Below are 21,740 nucleotides of genomic sequence, written 5' to 3' on the forward strand. Positions count from 1 at the left end.
TGGTGGACGATAAACCACCGCGCAAAGCAGCACAGGAGAACGACCCAACTCAAAAAGACTCAGTTCAAAGCTGGAGAAAGAAAAAGCTAGAAACCGCTGTTTACAATCAAAATTGGGTTTGAAGACAGTCGCTAAACCTCCACTACGACCTGTGGACTGCGGGGAATTAAAATATGAGCAGCCACACGGCAACAATTCAGAGAGGGCACTGGACTCACCGGGAGACAACCAGGTTTCAGTTATACAGAGGAAATCCAACCCATGAGATACGAAGAAATCCTTTAAGATAAAAGTTTTGTTCGTTACAGATCTAGCATTCACTAGACCCATCCTGATGGGAGCCGGGTCCGAAGCTGCAATAGCGAGCGGAGCGCGCGCCAGAGGCCGCAAATTCTGGAGATTCACTCCTCGCCAGCGCAGGTGAAGTGGACAGGGGCGCAGAGGTGGCATCGCCTGATCCGAACCAAAAACAGGTACAAGCCAGGAGTCTGCAGGGTCCCGAGAGCGCCATAACGCAAAAAGGTGAGGAGCCGATCTATGTTGAGCTAGAAAAACTTTGGGAGATTGAGCCAAACGGCCTTTAACTTCACCAACCTCCCGCTGCGTTTACCTCGGCGTTTGTGACGCTTCCTTCAGCGAGGTGGACCTGGAGCAAGGTAGAGGAATGCCGGTATTCCAGATAGAAACTGGGGAGGAGGAGGATAATCTCGTCCTCCGTTTTCGGACTGAACAAGTTTTACAGTAGACAAGCGAAAATCCAGAAGTGTTTGGCGATCATACATCAGTAGAGAGTTGACATTTTGCATGACACATACAAAAATAACAACATAAGCAAAAACAGAGAGTGGTAGACGACATGCCACACACACTGGCGCCATCTTGCATCCCAATTGTTATTTTGGAGGAGTTAAATGGATAGGATTGGTAAACTTTGTTGGGCTGAACTGCCTGTTCTTGATACATTTTTTTTTTAACATTCTAAGCTGTAAAATATGATGGAATATTGATGCAAATTAATAATGTGTAAATTCTGTAATTTGCTTTTAGTTTCTCTTTTTCATTTTGTCTACATTCACCTACTGTACTTGGGGTGTCATAAGTCCTAAAACAGCGTATCATTATACAGTGTACACAATAAGCTTATTCCTCCATTGTGCACCACACGCATATTGTACCCTTTAAATATGTAAACTTTTATGTATGTTTTAGTTTGGGGTGGAACACTCATGCACACACACATGTAGATGCATTTGTCAAGGACTTCCAAATACAGTAGTTCAAATGCAGCTACCAGAAAGGCATTCCAGCACTAGTATGATTTGCTGTGCGTTAAAAAACTACACAGTCCAAGTGTCTTCATTTTAAAGATTTTTGTGAAATTCAAAGCAAATAGTTCCCACAAAACATAAGGGAAAAAGTTGATAATACACTCAAACACATGGGGGAAAGGGAAATTTGTGGTATTCTGCTTGAGGGTTAAGTATCTAGGGTTACATTTTTTAAAGTTTCTATATGTTATCTCATTTACACACATAACTTGCATAACAGCCAGAAAACTATATGCCCTTAGTGCCTATCCGTCAAACACGTTCATGTTTCTTTCTGGCAGTCTAACATCAGTGTAAGGGCTATTCTGTTCTCACACAGAGCTAATATTATAAACATTCCATTCCAAAGAAAATAATGGAGATGAAAACTCAGATTGTGGTATCAGCCTTGTGATTTGAATTTATTGTTGAACTTGATGGTAAGTGCTTTAGCTGTCAGAAAATACTTGTCTAAGCATTTTGGAGAAAAATAATATACTGTAGTTAAATATATAAAATCCAGTCCAAAAGCAAATGGTATGTTGTGTATTCATGGTTGACTCATTAATTACAACAGTTGCAAGCATCTATTAATCAGTCTAGATGTACCATTTATTTTAATAAGTGAACTGCCTCAAACAGTTGCACTGTAAGCTTTTTCACATGACTTTGTTGGCAAAAAATAGGTAAAATGCTCAAAGTTAGACTTAATTTATATTTCATTCTTTTTTTATTCATAATTGTCTAGGAAATTAGGAGTAGAAGTGCAAGAAAGAGACATACTAATTGATATGTATTGATAAAAAGGCCACATTTGAAATATTTACAAAAATATGTATTATTTATTAAAAAAAAAAAACTACTTGGACTATTGTTTTAAATTTGTTGAGATTCTGTGTTTTTTAGAATTAGGCTGATGTTTGTATGTAGTAAATCAAAATATATTTAAAAGTATATTTTGTTAATTAAGCTGTTTTTTTATAGCTTGAATATTGTTTATAATACTGTTACTGTTAGAGATTTGACATGTACTTCCCACAGCTAATCAAAATAATTCATATATAGGAAACTTTTAATAATGCAGGTAGTCTCTGAATTTCTGAATTGCTTTACTGTACCACTACAATCAAACTAACCATTGCTTTGTGCTGTTTCTTTTCAACTGCAGACTTCAGTACCTGGAAAAATGGATGCTTTTACAAAGGTCTCTTTTGTTATTTCTGCATAACACTGAGCATTGTCTAGATCTTGGTTCCTCAACCAGTCAGTCACTTATAAGTAGCTAGTTCCCTTGCTTGCTGTTAAAGCCAGTGAAGTCAAGTATTGACATTTGGACTGATGAGGCTTGGAGTATTATCAGTCTGCTCCCAAGAGCTTATACTGTATTTTTAGAAGGATGACCATGTTATTAAAAAAACAATCTATCCAAAAGCACGTCTCACTGATTTGATTTGCCCTCTATCCAGCTAAACCACTGCCTGAATAGAGTACTTTTAAAAGCGATCCACTAAATTAAGATGAGATGGTTAATAATAATACTGTATATAATGATAACGGTGATGATGATTGGTATTTCTTGGTTTAGCTAGCATTCAATTTAAAGTAAATAAAAATCATATAATTATAAATTTACAATGCGTGTTAAGACTTATTTAGGAGATATTTTCATGGATTTGGTTGAAAAAAGTTTGAGGAACAGTGCTCTAGATTATTCCTTATTGGTCCCTGCTGCTTGCATTTGCCTTCAGTGCTTTAGTTGCTTTATGATTGTTAGATTTTCTTTTCATCTGATGTAGTTTTAGTTTTTGCACTGCTTTTTACAGCAGACCATTAGCTTTAACATTTGTTTTATATTTTCTGTGCTCATATTAACTGTGCTCTCACTTACAAATGTCTTATTAAAGTAAAGTGCAGTATTTGTTCATATGAGTGTTAAAAAACATTTTATTTACAAGAGTTCATGATTTTTTCCATTTTTTCTATAAATTTCTCAAAGCAGTATACTGTATTGTAAAATGTTGAGATTTAACTTTCCTCCTATTTTTGTCATTTTTTTTGTATTCTTCATTATCAAAACAAAACGGGGCCAATTTCGTTTGAGATAATAATAATAATAATAATTCATTACATTTATATAGATAACTGGTTCTGACAGCAATGCAACAGTATCAATGCCTCTCTGAATATATAATATACTGTAAATGATACACATCTTCAGTATTTTAAATTCCATAAACCGCCAGAGTTTTGTTTACCATTCATCATGTGTGCTATATTGCTACTTTCACGTCTTCAGATATTTTAGTGTTTTTGTTGGATTTAGCTTCATGTTTCTTTACACTTGTACAATGTGAGAGACCAAAAATCCATCCTGGTTTGTCCCTTCAGGAAAAAGTGAAAGATACAAAAATTCTGTAATGCTAGTGTTAAACAGACAGTTAATGTTTCCTAAAATAAGTGTCAGTTGTAACCCTTAAAATTATCAAGGTCAATATCCCAATCCATTTTTAAATCAGTTGTTTGAGTTTTTGTTAATTTCTGTAATTTCTTCCAAAAAGTCAATTTTTTGGGAAAATGGAAAATGTTCTAAAATGTTATGTTTACTGTGAATTGAATATGGATTATTGAATGTTATAAAAATATATATACAGTATTTAGTTTTAAAGGTACAATTCTTGTCAAAGCAAGTCTGTTATATCTTCTTGTTCTGTGCTTGTTCATACCATTAGTAAGAAACATCATCTCTTATAATACAGATTGCTTGCCAAAATTAAACATTGATATTTTGATAATTTTTACAGATGACAATATGCAGTATGTATTTATGACCAAGTATTACAAGAACTATTGCATGCATCCACTAGAAGAAGTGAGGAAATAGTAGTATAAAAGGTGAAATTTGACATTGAATGGCTAACGTTTGAAATGAATGCAAAATTTGTTTAAAATATTGACGGAGACAAGGGTAAGTACTATAATGTGTCTATACAGTATGTCAAAAGCACAATTTTCTCTTTAATTACAGTTTATCTCTTCAGCAGAGATAACCACGCTCTCAAATTAGAGTTTACTAAACAGAAGTAAATTGTTCTTTTACAGCAAATTGAAATATTTTTTACGTTTATTAATTGCAAAAATAAAGATTTTTGATAGTTAAGAAGGGCATATTTTATAGTATAAGATCATCTTCTTGTTCTTCTTCCGGCTACTTCCGTTAGGGGTCACCACAGCGGATCATGTTTTTCCATATCTTCCTGTCCTCTCCATCTTGCTGTTTTACACCCACCACCTGTATGTCCTCTCTCACCTCATCCATAAACCTCCTCTGAGGCCTTCCTCTTTTCCTCTACCTGGGGGCTCCATCCTTAACATCCTTCTCCCAATATACCCAGCATCTCTCCTCTGCACGTGTCCAAACCAATGCAATTTTGCCTCTCTGTCCTTGTCTCCCAACTGCCCAACCTGAGCTGACTCTCTAATGTAATCATTTCTAATCCTGTCCATTCTTGCCACACCCAGTGCAAATCTTAACATCTTTAACGCTGACACCTCCAGCTTTGTCTCCTGTTTTTTGGTCAGTGTCACCGTTTCCAACCCATATAACATAGCTGGTCTCATTACTGTTTTGTAGACCTTCCCTTTTACTCTTGCTGATACCCGTCTGTCACAAATTATTCCTGACACTCTTCTCCACCCTGCCTGCACTCTGTTCCTAACCCCTGTTACTGTTGATCCCAAGTATTTAAACTTCTCCACGTTTGCCAACTCTACTCCCTGTGTCGTCATCATTCTTCTGAACTCCCTGTCATTCACACACATGTATTCTGTCTTATTCCTACTGAACTTCATTCCTGTCCTCTCTAGAGCATATCTTCACCTCTCTAGGGTCTCCTCAACCTGTTCCTTACTCTCGCTACAGATTACGATGTCATCAGCAAACATCATAGTCTACGGGGACTATTGTCTAATCTCGTCTGTCAACCAGTCCATCACTATTGCAAATAAGAAAGAGCTCAGAGCTGATTCGTGAGGTAATCCCACCTCTACCTTAACACTAGAATTACCGGAGTCTACGAAAAAACTCGTAGATCCGGCCCACCTTAAATTGCTTCTTAAATCCATTCAAACTCTCCACCACTGTCTTTTGTCCTCTAAATGTGCTGATAAAAGACAAGCTGCCAGCAGCTGGCTATTCCATCCCCCCTCCGACTTGCGCACAAACTTTTCCCAGCTCATGCCTTGATTGATTATCTGGGAGTGAAGTGGAGTTTTAGAGTGGAAATAATAGATCATTATTTGGAACACACGCATTTCATGTGTGTACCGTTTCTACAGTAATCTGTGTAAACACATTGTTAAAACAGAAACTTTTTCATATTTTAGTAATAAACTAGGGGGCTCCGCCCCCTGCTCGCTTCGCTCACCAACCCCTGGTTTTGGGTAACCCGAAATACATTGATCTATATATGAGATATATTGGAGTGTAAAGATGCAGATGACGTACATAGGAAGTAAAGAATACATAGTATGGCACATTACAAAGATTTATTTGAATATTTCTTTATACACAACATTTGTAGTAAAGATGGCGTGTTGTCCTTGAATGAGTTCTCCTTGGTATGGAGTATTCATAACTTTAATCTTAATGTCAGATGAACGCCGAACTCTTGAGAAGGCTACATAAAGTTGTCCATGTCCAAATACAGGCTCAGAGAGGTATGTGCCAACTCTGTCCATGGTCCATCCTTGGGATTTGTTGATTGTCATGGCGATTGCAGGTTTAATGGGAAATTGGCGTCGTTTAAGTGTGCAATCAAAACAGTATTGTTCGTATGTGATCCTGTAAGTACATTTGCTTCAATGACATTGTCCGTCATGGTGTTGATGAGTAATCGTGTACCGTTGCATAAACCTTGTTTAGTATTAAGGTTTCATAATAGCATGACTATTGTTCCGACCTTAAGGTTAAGATTGTGTTGTTGCAATCCGGCAGGGTTAATAGTGTTTAAATATTCCAAGGGGATATTAAGATGCTCATTTGGAGCCGAAAGTGTTTTGCCTCCGCTGTTTCAGACGCGCGTTATCGGATTGTGTACGTTTAATACGGAGCGATCGTTAATTGTTATTATCTATCTGGTGACGTGTCTGTGTTTTCTGTGGTTGTACTGTTAATATTGTATTACTGTAATGTGATTCACATATGCTGTGTAGTCCAGACGTTTATTAGACAACGGGAGTTCCTAACGGCCATATATAATGAAAACAATAGTTCAGCCCTACCTATGAAATGTAATCCCCCGGGATTTGGTGTAAAGCGTTCAGCGGTTTGTACAATCCCAAGCAGCACATTATTCCTAATTTCACTCCGCATTAGTGCCACCCACAATATGGCGGTGACGCCTGCACCTTCCGTACTATCTCGGTTTTGACTATGCTGTGTAGTGTTGACGTTTGCGGCATCCGTACTCTCTCCGGTTTGACTTTGAGCGGGGCGCCGAATCCTGTTGTGTTTCTTTGTTCTGTGGCCATGTCGTTAAGGTATGGACTTGTTGGTTTTTTTTGCTATTTCCGTTAGTTGAGCTGTATTGTGTTTGAATTTGGTGTAAAGCGTTCAGTGGTTTGTACAATCCCAAGCAGCACATTATTCCTAACTTCACTCCGCAGTAGTGCCACTCACAATATGGCGGTGACGCCTGCGCCTTCCGTACTATCTCGGGTTTCACTATGCTGTGTAGTGTGGATGTTTGCGGCATCCGTACTCTCTCCGGTTTGACTTTGGGCGTGACGCCGAATCCTGTTGTGTTTGTTTGTTCTGTGGCCGTTCTCTGTGGCCGTGTCGTTAGGTATGGGCTTGTTGTTTTATTTGCTATTTCCGTTAGTTGAGCTGTATTGTGTTTGAATTTGGTGTAAAGCGTTCAGCGGTTTGTACAATCCCAAGCAGCACATTATTCCTAACTTCACTCCGGTGGATAAGACTTTGCTTGCGGTTTATGAGATGCGCGCTGTAGGCGTACTTTCTTGCGCCTTCCGTATGATATTTGTGGACCTTTGCGGACGCCGTAGTGTCTTACATGTGACTCTGGGGTGCAGTGCAGAGCTATGGGCGCGTTGTTGCTTCATGTCCTATTCAGAAGTGCGTTGTAGGCGACTGCGCCTTTCGTACTTTCCCGCGCCTTCCGTACTATCTTTGTGGACCTGTGTGGCCTCCGTAGCCTCTTCCGCTTGACTCTGGGGTGCAGTGCAGAATCCTCTTTTTTGTGTGGCTGTGTCGTTAGTCGTTAGCTATGGGCGCGTTGTTGCTTCATTTCTCATTCACGTTAGTTGAGCTCTTTCGTTTTTGGGCCGTGACTCCTTCGTTCGCGGTGGATAAAACCTCGCTTGCGGTTTATGAGACGCGCGCTGTAGGCGCCTGCGCAGTACGTCTCATGGTCCCATCGCCGTGTACCTGCGTCCATATCCGGTTTATTCTCGGTTAGTAATAAACAGGGAAGGCACATGTACTGAAAGAAAAAAAAGACATGTGCGTTGTTCCTGCTGCACTGAATAAGCTCACGCTCATCACCCTTCCCCCAGATCTGACTCTCTAAGTAACAGCACAAGTACAGACACAAACCAAGTGTAATCAAGAGTTCCTGGTTCGATCCCCACTCACTCCTATATTTGCCATTTTCAGTAGTAAGCTGCTCTTTTTGTTAATATTATACAGTACACACATAAACTTGGTTTGTGTCTGTACTTGTGCTGTTACTTAGAGTCAGATCGGGGGGAAGGGTGATGTTAGAGCGCGTGAGCTTATTCAGTGCAGCAGGAACAACGCACATGTTGATCTTTTTTTTCTTTCAGTACGTGTGCCTTCCCTGTTTATTTGTGTATCTCTGCCTGTCTGTCTCTCTATTACGCAGTGCTCTGTCTGTCTGTGTGTTATGGATTTTGAAAAAATAAGTTATAAGGACAGTTGTTCATGTTAATTGCAGTCTCAATTGTTAAAAAAAATATTTTAAAAGGAGCATCCCACATGAAAATATAACAATCTCATTAACTGACAGTGCATACCAGTTTATAAATTTTATGTCCATTTGAGGTTAAAAAGAAAAAAAGAAGTAACACTTTATCCCCAGCGGGGAATTGAACTCATGTCTGTGAGGCGCAGCAAAGCTACTGTGCTCTGAGAGGCAAATCTTAGCGCGCTACACCACGGAAACTGTTGTATAGTTCTTGAAGCTTTTATGAAAGTGTTTATTTGATCTTTGGAACTCGGGCTTTACACATTCTATAGTTTTTGCCTACATTTTGTAACATTTATTACTAAAATATGAAAAAGTTTCTGTTTTAACAATGTGTTTACACAGATTACTGTAGAAACAGTACACACATGAAATGCGTGTGTTCCAAATAACGATCTATTATTTCCACTCTAAAACTCCACTTCACTCCCAGATAATCAATCAAGGCATGAGCTGGGAAAAGGTCGTGCACGTTCTAAGTCGGAGCGGGGATGGAATAGCCGGCTGCTGGCAGCTTGTCTTTTATCAGCACATTTAGAGGACAAAAGACGCTGGAGGAGAGGTGTGAACAGATTTAAGAAGCAATTTAAGGTGGGCCGGATCTACGAGTTTTTTCGTAGGCTCTGGTAATTCTAGTGTTAAATGCATCTGTCACTCCTACCGCAGACTAGGAAATCCATTCCCGGATTCCCGGAAATTTTTCATTCCCGGGAATTAAACTGCTGTAATTCCTGGGAAAACGGGAACGGCCAATCTCGCATATATAGCGTGTAAAAATCGATCAAGAAATAACAGTTATAGTTGAAAGTAATTAAGGTGGCGCGATTGCCGCCCGCTTGCACTTCATCATTGTTGTTTCATACTGATTACTTCTGTGTGTACTAGATGTATTAAAAGGAGTTTTGTAAAATGTCAGGATGCTAGATAAACTTTAGCAAGAACAATTTATTTCAAGTAAATACCTTACACGTCCGCTTAAATATCATTACTCTTGAACCGTCTCACAACAGTTTACATATTTAGGAATCACAGTGACTTAAAGACATATCCATATTTAATTGTAGCGAATTGGTGGCAGTTTTTAATATGAGACTTTATTAGAATGTCAGGTGACTATAACACATTAGCTGGGAGAATTAACACTGTGAAAATTAATATATTTTAAAATATTTATATCTTCTTCTGAGTACTCCCACATATTGATACACTAGATACAGTAGGTTGAACTATGTTGGACTCTAGGGGGAAATTTGGCTTTTTACAAAGCCCTTAAAATAAATTATATGTATACACACGGTAAAACCTTGGATTGCGAGTAACTTGGTCTGCCAGTATTTGGGAACACGAGCAAAAATATTTAATAAATTTTAACTTGATAAACGAACAAGGTCTTGCAATATGAGTACCTTTTGTCTGCCAAGTGTCACGTGATCACAACTGAGCTGATGGTGGTTCTCTCTCTTTCTTGTTACGGGATTGTGGGTAATTGTCTCCCATGCTCAGTCTCAGTCTGTGTGCATCACTTGTATAGTCAACATCTGTACGAGCGTATACTGTTTACTATAGCATTGTGACAACGTGTGTGTGCGTAAAGCATTTAATAACTGTACTATAACAATGGCCCCCATGAAGAAAAAGGTTGAAAAGGAGGGCGGTAAGAAGAAGGAGATGATTACAGTGGAAGTTAAGAAGGAAATCATTGAGAAGCATGAACGAGGTATGCGAGTGGCCGATGTCGCAAGATTTTATAACCAGTCCATATCAACGATTTTCACAATATTAAAGAAGAAAGAAGAAATAAAGGGGGCTAGATGCAGCAAAAGGAGTCATGAGAGTATCAAAACAATGGCCATGTGTTCTGAAAGATGTAGAAAAGTTGCTTCTTGTGTGGATAAACGAGAAGCAACTAGCAGGTGATACTGTGACCAAGAACTTTATCTGTGAGATGCAAAGGCCTTGTACGCTGACCTCATAAGTAGACTGCCAGGTATGTCGACAGAAAACGGAGAAGTCTTCAAGGTGAGCAAGGGATGGTTTGGTAACTTTAAGAAGAGAAGTGGCATCCGTAGTGTTATGAGGCCCAGAGAGGCTGCAAGTTTGGATGCTAAGGCAGCTGAGGCGTTTGCTGCCGAGTTCCAAAAGCTCATGGCTTCTGAGTGTTATAAACTTAGATTGCAACAAATGCAAAAGGCACTTTTTTGTTTTTAAATTGTGGAGTGGGTGTGCAGTTAACGTATGTATCAGTACGGGTTCCCTAATTCCCCCTTGGGTACCTGTGAGCCACCTTCCACTAGTGGTTGGTTTATATACTTCATGTGTCCATGTTTGGGCGCAAGGGATATGCTGCGAAAATATTCCTAAATGGTGAATTTCAAGAAGAAGCAGGTTACGCTTGTTCCAGAATCATGAACAAAGGGCTTAAAATGACGCAACGGGTAATCAAAATGCAAGGAAGACATGCAAAACATTTGAAATTCATCTGCCTATCATGTAGGTCCTTGTTCTATTACCAATAAATTTTTCATCGGGAGCTCATCAACAAAAAAACATAATAGTAATAATTATAATTAATAATTCATTACTTGACACTCAAAAACAATGTACAATGACTTTTTAAAGACAAATCATAGTGGATTAATATGTTTATTCTAACGTGTGGTGCCTTTCTCTTAAACCTTTACTTAGGTATTTTTTTCTAGAGAAAAAAAAATCATTTCCACGGGAAAGGCTTTGTTGTGGATCTCAAATTTCACCTCTGTCGTATGAGTGAGTAACACTAGAATCCCTGAAGCTTACGATTTTTTTTTTGTTGTCCCTGACATACTCCAAGAAACTCGTAGCTCCTTATCACTATGCCAGTAGCCTGCTTTTGTTTTGCAAATGAATGGATTAGCAGAACACAGCCTGCTACATAACCCACCACCCATTCAGTCCGACAAAGGCATCACCCTGCAGCAATCTTCACAGTAGAAGTCTGTGTTTTTTAAAGTATTTACTGGTGATGTGTTTGTAAGGAATTATATAGGTAATGAAATACTGTGAGGCGGCGCGGTGGTAGCGCTGCTGCCTTGCAGTAAGGAGATCTGGGTTCGCCTCCTGGGTCCTCCCTGCATGGAGTTTGCATGTTCTCCCCTTGTCTGCGTGGGTTTCCTCCCACAGTCCAGAGACATGCAGGTTAGGTGCATTGCCGATTCTAAATTGTCCCTAGTGTGTGCTGTGTGTGTGCCCTGTGGTGGGCTGGCGCCCTGCCCGGGGTTTGTTTCCTGCCTTACACCCTGTGTTGACTGGGATTGGCTCCAGCAGACCCCCGTGACCCTGTGTTAGGATATAGCAGGTTGGATGATGGATAGATGGATGGATGAAATACTGTGATTTGAAATACATTTCATGTGTGTTCCATGTCTACAATGATCTGTGTAAATATCGAATGACAGAGGAAATGCAAGGCAAGAAATGCTGAACAAACAGGTAAAACAGAAAATGTTTTCACGTTACAGTATAATGTTGACGTGAAGTGTAGAATGTGTGAAGACTGAAGCCCAAATATCCAATACACACTTTCACAAAAGGTGTAACAAAATAAGTATGCTTTTATTCAAGAATAAAATAGAAGAAAAAGAAATTGCTCATTTGACATGCTGCTGATGCCCAACTATCAATCGATATAAAGTAAAAGACATTTGCATATGTGTATGTTTGCGCGTTTCATTTTTAAAACAGTTTTCACAGTGGTAATGCTGTTCTGTTTCAGATATATGCAGATGGTACAGGGAAAAGCTACCTCTTCGCAACCTTGAGGTAATAGGTGTGAATCTTGCGTCATGCCAGTATTTAGAGCGTTGAGCAGTGAGCTGCTATTATTATTATTATTATTATTATCATTGTATGGAAAATTTAAAGAGGTCAGGGACAACAAAAAAAAAACCATAAGCTTCAGATATTCTAGTGTTAAATCCATGTGAAATAGTTTAAGTTCTATCAAAAAAAAAATCCCTTGCTTGTCATGACCACACCTTTAAATTGGGGTAGGATCTCATTTTCACAACAGCGGTCATTATCCTATAAATTTTTTTTCCTGTATATTACATCCACAGTTGATTATGGCAGATTAAAACTGATCAGACTTTGAACACTGTGTACTTAAAATGGTGCACAGTGTCTTTAATAAGCCTATCAAACAGTCTTCTATTGCACGTTCATATCTAATGTGCCTCTCCATCCCTTCCACCAGAGGGGACACTCATTTCCATGGCTGAAACTTTGACATTGAAATAGTCTTGTTTACAAAATGAATACTGGACAGCTAAAATTGCGCTAAACTTATTTAAAAGAATCTAGGAACTCTTTTGTTACTTTTTTTGTCCTATCCACTGGAAAGGACACTTATTGCCCCAGCTGGAGCAGAGCTGTTGAAATGCGTGCTCCCCTGTCTGCTGCTTAGAAATGAACACTGGATAGCTAAAATTCTTCAAAATGTATTTTAAAAAGTTGTAGAAAACTATATCACTTTCATGTCTACTGTGACCTTCTGTTAATTCCGCTGGGGGTTCACTCGTGTCCATTGCTGGAGCAGAGCTATATGTCCCTGCCTTCTTTGATTTTGCCTCAGACTGTAGCAGCTATTGACAGTTGTGTTCTCACAATCAAGGGTATATCAGACAGAACATTAAACAATAGAAAGTTGAAGGAGTTTCTGGAATCGCTTGCTCAGCATAAAAATGTGCCTCAGGATACCACAAAGATCTCAGACAGACTGAAAAGCAGGGAAAATCAGTGAGTAGTACCAATATAGGCATTACTTTCAGAATATCCATCTCAAAGGTGCAAGTCTTACCAACTTTAGAGACAACCTGAGAAAACAGTGGAGGTTACAGTCATGGAACTGGAAAGCAAGTTTGAAAATATGACATTGAATATCATAATTCATGACCAGATGATTTAACCACTTTTGGAGAAAATGAGATTGACATTTTATTTAAATGGCATCAAGAAGTCTCGTTGACGAATGCATGTGATGTCAAGGCTTTACAAACAGAATGAAGATTGCTAAAAATTCTAATTAAATGCCAATTCTAAGACAAGTCTTATAACAGTTTGTGGGAAGTTTTATTGACAATATAGCTTTATTGCACAGATTTCCAGAATATTCTACATCTTGTTGAGATCATTCTTGTTTTCCCTCTTTCAGCAGCTCAGTGTGAACATAGCTTTTCAGTATAGAACACAATAAAATCAAAAGTGTGAAACCCACTTGATGTCTCGACCTTTGAGGATTTAGTCAGAATCAGCACAGAAGGCCCAACACTTGAGCAGTTTCATGAGCACAGTGTCAAACTCTAGCTGTCATTCAATCAAGAAAAAATGAAGACCACATTACACTTGGTGGTCCTCTGACACTGACATTCTAATGGTCAATGATACAGACTTGGAGCCTGAGTAAAATACACTGTTCTTAATGACTGTACATAGTTGAAAGCTGTAATGGCATTCAGTTACCCAAATTATCAAGCTATAACATAAACATAAAATACAAGGGAAGGATACACTTCAGGAGAAGGAAAAGAATTAGACACACATACATGGAGATTAGAAAGTTATGAGATTGAAAGATTAATATTTAGCACATTTGATTATTTGGGACCTAAATTAAAGCTATTGGCTCCTAATTTTTTTTTTCTTTTTTCTTTTAGGGGCCACTGGCTCGTTGACGTCAATTTTTGTCTGGAGCATTGATAAATACACATGTACACGCACACTCATAGTAACTAGATCTAAATTACATAACGAATTGAATCTTTTAGTGGAACTATGTTTGTATGAATTCCCAGTGTCAATGTGAGGTAATGGACACAGTTTTATTGGTTTGTAAGATATTTATTTTCATATGTACAGAGTAAATTGAAATTCTTATTTGTATGTGTTAATCAGCATGCAGCACAGCACCATTCTCCAGCACCTAGGACACTGATACAGTAAAACCCATAAATATCTTCTATTATCCGGAAGATCTGTCTCTTTTTGTGGCCAGAATAATTTGATGATAAGGAGAATCAGTCAATTTTTTGTTTTTGTTTTGTTTTTAATACAGTAGCTTTTTAATTTAATTAATACATTTTTAGCTTTAGTTTACAATTTCTAATGAAGAATTTTTCTTTTTTCAAAGGTGGTGATTCAGAAGAATGGGGGAAATTTCTACACACAAAAAATAAGGTAAATGTAGTTTTAAGTTCAGAACAAAACTTTTTTATTTTTTGGTCTTATGCGATGCTTAATTGTACTGTAACAAAGTAGAATGCCTCTTTTGTCAGATAAAATTTGAAAATTGTATCATTTTATTCTAATGAATTACGAATCAGTTCAAAATCATCTCTGACTATGAAAAACTTTTCTTTGTGTGAAGATGTTCCTCATAAGTCATTGTATGGACTAGTGTTCTAAAATATTTACAGTATAGTTATACTAAGCTGCTATATGATATCTTCAATTTATAATCAATTCTATCAATGACAAATGTGTTATTTAGAATTTATAGTTAGAAGTTAACCAGTGCTACTCATTGGTACTTGTGTTGGATCAGTACTGCCCATCATATTCGATATCGGCTGTCCGGTGGCTTTTTATGAGTATCAAATGAGTACTGAATTCAAAGGTCAGGCTGTGGAAAATTTAAACTATGACTGTGCATTCCCAAAAAAATACTTGGAGATCTATAAGGTACCAGAAAGTTAAGCAGTAAGTGATTGGAATCATTTTGTCATTAAAATAATGAAAAGAGTATGCAGTAGTGGAAAAAGAAGTGTTATTTGGTGATATACAAATCAAGTTTCAGTATGAAACAAGTATCATTACTTGTACTAATTTAGTTGTTAAAAATGTAAGCAGTGTTTCCAGACTATACCAGTGTTCTCAAAAAAGGCTCATTTCTAAATAATCAGAGACAGCATTTAGAGCTAATGACTTGCCTCATTTTGTGTTCCAAAATAATTTAATAAGATAAGAAGAATTGGTCGACGTTTATTTTGCTTTTGATAACATTAGGTTTTCAGATAATGTATAAAAATCAGATCTATATAAAATTCTCTTTTTCAATATGTGCAAAACATAACCTAAACCTACACAAAACTGTACTTTGCACACATCTCGTGACTCAATCTATCCAATGTGTATCAAGGTTGCCACAAACTTGTATGTTTTGAGGTTATTCCAAGTTGAGATCTTAATTGGAGTAAAATTTTTGCTTTTTTATCAGAACATTTTGAGTTCTCAATAATTCCAAATCCTATAACACCTCTTTTTGGGTTAACACCTGGTTGGTCAGTGCTGTTTAATGATCTGTTGTAATAACTTACAGTGAATTGCCAACATGCCATGTTTTATTATTCGACTGAAGTATCCCAAGCCATCTATCATAGGAAAGGGGTTAAAAAGTGTCATATTTTACTTGAAATTAGAAAAGATTAGAAAATGCTCTTTATGATAAACAAGCGTTGGACAATGTTACAGACATTTATCAGTGTTGTTATCTGTTCATTGAATCTGTTGGACAGTTTTGGATATTACCATTATCAGTTCACTGAATCTGCCTAACCATTTTGGATATTGCAGTATCCCTGAGTGATTTCTTCTTGTTAAATCTTTATTCTTTCTTTGCTCCCTGTATTGGGTAGGAATTTAGGAATGGGATTTGAATGTATTGTATGTCATACCGATCTGTAATGTTTTCATTGTAATGAAACCATAAAGTCAAGAAATTAGTTATAATGGGAGGGGAAGAGACAATAATAAATTAGCAGACACCATCCACTGTCAAATTACAAGAATGACAATTTCTCATTCCTGTAATGCAAACATAAATTCATATTCAGTTCCTTTGAATGGTTTTCTATTGTAAATAAAAATTAATTATAAATGTTAATAAAGAAACCTGTGACTTAAATTTCCATTTTCAAAAGCATGCGATTACATGGTTTTGCCCTTTGCTCTGTGTTCAGTCTTGTGGATGAAAAAGGTACATTATATGGCCAAAGGTATGTGGAGAATCTTCCAAATTATTGGGTTCTGATATTTCAGCCACACTCATTGCAACAGATAAAATAAATTAAAGCACATAGTCATGCAATCTCCATTGAAACTTTGGCAGTAGAATGGGCAGTACTGAAAAGTTCAGTGATTTTTAAATGTGGCACTGTCATAGGATGCCACTTATGCCATAAGTCAATATGAGAAATGTCAGCTCTGGATGATCTGGCCCAGTCAACTGTAAGTGCTCTTATTGTGAAATGGAAGCATCTAGGAGCAAGAACAGATCACCCAGAAAGCGTTAAGACTGTGCAAACTCACAGAGCAGGACACTGGGTGCTGAAGTGCATAGCACGTAAAATTTGCCTGTCCTCGAAGCAACATCAACACAAGAACTGTGCAGTGTGAACTTCATTAAATAGGCTGAGTAGCTGCACACAAGCCTAAAATGTCTATGTGCAAGGCCAAGGGAGGAGTAGTGTAAAGCATACAACCATTATTGTCTGGAGCAATGAAAATGTGATGAATGACCATTTTGGTACCTTTTATCTGAAGGACATTCTGCAAAGGTGTCAGCTCAACTGATTTTACACCTTTCCTATCTGGGCTGAAATTGATATGGACTGCAATTCAGCCATGTACTAAGGAACTCAAGTGGGGGTAGGTGGTGCAGCTGTAGTTCTGCATCCTTGTTAAATCCGCTGTCTTAACAGGCCTTGTGTGCCTCTGAATCTTAACAAAACAGGCAATGTCCACTTTGTCCTATAATGGACAAATCTGGGTTTGGTAGATGCCAGCAGAATGCTAACCTTCTGGACTGCACAGTTCCTACTGTAGTTTGGTGGAGGAGGGATAATGGACTGGGACTGTTTTTCAGGGTTGGGCTAGCAATCTTTCTTCTAGTAAGAGGTACATAGAAACATTTTAGAGAATTGCCGCATTTTCAAATTTGTGGCAACATTTTGGGGAAGGCTTTTTTCTGTTCCAGCATGACTGTGCCCCTGTGCACAAAGCCAAGTCCAAGACATGGTTTGATTTGTTTGGTGTGGAGGAACTTGAGTCACCTGCACAAAGCCCTGGCCTCTTCCCTATTGAACACCTTTGTAAAGGCCGCACGTTGGATCTTCTCATCCAACATGAGTACCTAATCTCACTTATACTCCTTTATCTGTCTAATGCCAATGATTTTGGAATGGAATGTCCAACAAGCTCATATAGGTATGTTGGCCTTATAGTGTAAAAGGAAAAGTTATGAGCCAATAACAGAAGCTTATAGTGGCATATGCTCTGTGCAGCTTTAATGTGAGCAATATTATAGTTCAATGTATGTTCCTTCTAAGTGCTTTACAAAAGAGGTTAGGAAAATAAATAAGTATATATTTTTGAACATCATAAATCAAAAGTGTGTCTGCTGAAATGTTTGAATAATGTCAGTATGTCATTGTCAGCTTTGGACTTGTTTCAGATCTACAACGACTTTGATGAAATCAGACAAGAGATAGAGAATGAAACAGAAAGGATTTCTGGAAATAATAAGGTATATAATTTCATTATAGTGTTTTATATATTTATATTTCATATTGTATCATATTTGTTTTGCATAATGTTTGTGTCTTGTTAGGTGACATGAGATTATATTCATGTTATGTTCAGAAAAGAGAAAAGAATGTCTCACAATTCCAACTACTTCCCAAATTTTTCTAATTAAATAACTGAATTAGGTGGGTCCCAAGCACATATTTACACTTACATGTAGAACTCCAAACATACTTAAAATACAAGTCTTTTTAGCATGGGAGGAAGCATACAGAATACATAGTGAAAACACAGTCTGGCATAGGAAGGAAAGAGTAATATGAGGGTAAATCCAAAAGTAAAGGGAATTTAAAAATTATTCGGTAACAGCAATGGACAGAAGCTGATGCAGTACAACATATTCACACTGGCTTATGGGTAGTTTTAATATGTACAGCACAGTGCTGTACCAAAAGTTTGGTTGAGGCCAAGGTCAAATAAACCTGGAGACTCCATTGAAGGATTTCACCATTGTTGAACAATGAGCCACAGTGAGATTTTTTTTTTTTTTTTTTTTTTGGGCAGAGGAAGTGAAACCTGCTCAAATTCACTGAAGCATGTTGGCTCAGTATGGAACTGAAAACAGCATAACTCAATGAAACGTTTATGAATGGGTAGAAAGGTTTAAAGCACGAAGAACAAGTGTAACGGATCAACCTCAATCTGGTTGACCATCAACATCGCGCACACATTGATATGGAAAATGCCTTCATCAGAGAAGACTGACAGATTACGTTGCTGGATATCCACTATGCATCTGTACATGCCATGGTGAATGATGACTTCGGGTACCCAAAAAACCTTAATTATCTGAATAAGCAGCAGCACGTGGAGTTTGCGACCCAGTTTCTGAAATGTTATGACGTAGATTCGAGTGTTATGGAGCAGATTGTCACTGGAGTTGAGTTCATCAATGTGAACTGGAAAGCAATAGACAAATCATACAGTGTAAACACCTTTCGTCTCCAGTAAAGAAGTAATTAAAATGACAGCCCTCAAACAAGAAAATCATGACTTCCTTTTGGGACCTGTAAGGTCGAATTCTATTATCAGGAAAACAGACAATCTGTTACAGTGCAATGCACTGTGATGTGCTTAGAGAGAAAATGAAACCTGCAATTCGCAACAAAAGAAGAGGAATGCTGTCAAAAATGGGGTTGTTGCTCCATAACATCACTCATCCCCATGCAGCAGCTGCAACAGTGGAGGCATAGCAACAGCTGCGGTTTAAACTTCTTTATCATCCCCCTTACAGCTCTGATCTATCACCATGTGAATATCACCACTTTGGTCCACTTAAAGAGGTTCTACATGGTCGTAGGTTCAGCTCTGATGATGAGGTTAAGGAAGAAGTGCAGCCAAGGGCGGAGTGGTGGCTCTGAGGCTAAGGATCTGCGCTGATTTCCCAAAGGTTGCCGGTTCAAATCCCCCTCACTGCCAAAAGAGATGGTACTCTGCTGGGCCCTTGAGCAAGGCCCTTAACCTTCAATTGCTCCAGAGGCGCTGTACAGTGGCTGACCCTACGCTCTGACCCCAAGGGGTATGCGAAAACCAAGCAATTTCCTTCGGGATTAATAAAGTATAAAAAAAAAAAATAAAATACTTTGTGTCCCAAAGAATGAAGAAGTTATTTGAATGATACAAGAAATGCATTGACCTGCAGGAAGACTGTGTGGAGATGTGATGAAACTGTTGTGTTCATCTACTCACAGTTACCAGTATTAAAAGGCAAGTTGCGTTTTCCTGTTTATTCTCCCTCCTATTATGCACAGACAGCAACTGAACTTGTGATTCAAACAGGGCACTGCTGCCCTGAGGTTGTAGTGGTAACTGCTATGTGGCTCTGGTGTCTCTCTTTTCATAAAATACATGTGCAAAAAAAATTAAATATAGAAACTAGAAACTACACATACGTATAAAATAATTTTGATACAAAATAGAAATTGGTCTCATTGTAGTGTCAATATCTCTCCTTTAAATAATACTAACCCCTTAAGCACTAAGATTTTTTTGCCATTATTACGCCTAAATTACATACCCACAAGTAAATGGCTATTTCTCTGCTTGTGTAATAAAGGAGCTGCAAATGGCTGGAGTAGTGAATACAACACTTTAAAATTTAAAAGGAAGTATTTATTTGATTAAGAATATTTTTTGCTCTAGGCCTTTGAAAGTTAACAAGTTAATTTTTGCAATTAATGTAGCCTGTTTAACGAATTAAAAACGGTTGTTTCCAGGGCTGGCAACAAGGTGATCACATCAGGGAGTGGTTTGGTCAGGACAGCATTTTCACGTAATTTTTTTTATTTTTATTTTATTTATATATATATTTTTTAACATTATCATGCAATAACACAAAGTTAACAAAGTAAAACAGTTAAATGTGAACCTAAAGAATTACATACACATCCAGTATTTAAAAAAGACCAATCACAGTCCGATAACAATCAATGCAGATGCTGTGGAGAGAGTTTCCAGCTTTAAGTTTCTAGGAGTCACCATCTCAGAGGACCTGTCCTGAGATGACAACAACTTGGCCGTAATAGGCAAAGCACATCAACGCCTCTATTTTCTCAAGAAGCTAAGGAGAGCTGACCTCCCCCAGAAGTTGCTGGTTAATATCTATAGATGCACTATAGAGAGCATCTTAACTAACTACATGATGGCCTGGTACAACAGCTGCAGCAAGCTGCTAAAGAAGCCCTGCAGTGGGTCGTAAAAACAGCAGAGGCCATTATTGGGACTGAACTGCCATCACTCGAACTCTTGTATAAGACTTGCTGTGTGAGAAGGGCCAAAAACATTCTCAAGGACAAAACTCATCCTGGAAATTCTTTGTTTGAGCTCCTCCCGTCAGGAAGACGCTTTAGGTCAATCGTTGTACGCACAAACAGTCTAAAAAAATAGCTTTTTCCCATCTGTCATAAACTTCCTGAACTCTGAATCTCCTCAGTCTGAGATCATTTTTAATTGAACATGTGCAATAAGCTATATTGGTAATGTGAAATACAGTAATCCCTCGCTATATCATGCTTCGACTTTCGCAGCTTCACTCTATCGCGGATTTTATATGTAAGCATATATAAATATATAACGCAGATTTTTCGCTGCTTCGCGGGTTTCTGCGGACAATGGGTATTTTTACTTCTGGTACTTGTTTCCTCAGTTGGTTTGCCCTGTTGATTTCATACAAGAGATGCTATTGGCGGATGGCTGAGAAGCTACCCAATCAGAGCACGCAGTTAAGTTCCTGTGTGCTGCTGATTGGCTCAGCGACAGAGTGCTGCATTAACCAGGAAGTCTCATCTCACTCATTCAGCATTAACGTGCTCCTGCTACTGCTTCAGGGGCTGTGTCCATGCGCCAACAGAAGATGCAAATGATTGCAGAAAAGGTAAAAGTTTTGGATATGTTGAAGGAAGGGAACAGCTACATCGCTGCAGGACACCATTACAGCATCAATGAGTCCACGATTCTTTTTATTTAAAAAGGAGGAAAAGCATATAAGATCTACGGAAGCAGTGTCCTTTAACCAGGGCACAAAACAAGTTGCAAGTGGACGTGATAAGGCAAAAGTCTGGATGGAATCTGATTTAGGGATTTGGATTGAAGAGTGCTGGAAGAAGAACAACGGCGGTGCTACACAGTCGCCTGAAGAGGCTCCTTTAGAAGAGCTGTAATGCTATCCTTTGTTGTGCAGTAAAATTAAACTCCTCGTTATCGGACAAGTCGTCGTGTCATTGTTGGCGAGTAACCATAATTAATTATCTACGTACAGTACTTATTACATGTACATAGTTTAGTGTCACTGTACACACATTTTACTGTATACAAT

The 21,740-nt window shown here is 38.1% G+C and overlaps 1 protein-coding gene across 7 annotated transcripts in view; it reads left to right on the forward strand.

Annotated features, from left to right (window-relative positions):
- dnm1l (dynamin 1-like) overlaps positions 1-21,740 on the forward strand; it is a 203,829-nt gene that overhangs the window by 45,815 nt on the left and 136,274 nt on the right. For 5 of the 7 annotated variants that reach the window (XM_051931989.1, XM_051931983.1, XM_051931977.1 and 2 more), the window contains 3 exons: positions 2,476-2,511; positions 14,475-14,521; positions 17,796-17,867. In XM_051931989.1, coding sequence (XP_051787949.1) covers positions 2,476-2,511; positions 14,475-14,521; positions 17,796-17,867 — 155 coding nt within the window. The remainder of the gene's footprint in view (positions 1-2,475; positions 2,512-14,474; positions 14,522-17,795; positions 17,868-21,740) is intronic. The other 2 variants (XM_051931996.1, XM_051932001.1) reach the window with 1 other exon arrangement.

The sequence above is a fragment of the Erpetoichthys calabaricus genome, chromosome 1, assembly GCF_900747795.2.
Source record: "Erpetoichthys calabaricus chromosome 1, fErpCal1.3, whole genome shotgun sequence".
NCBI classification, from domain to species: Eukaryota; Metazoa; Chordata; class Cladistia; order Polypteriformes; family Polypteridae; genus Erpetoichthys; species Erpetoichthys calabaricus.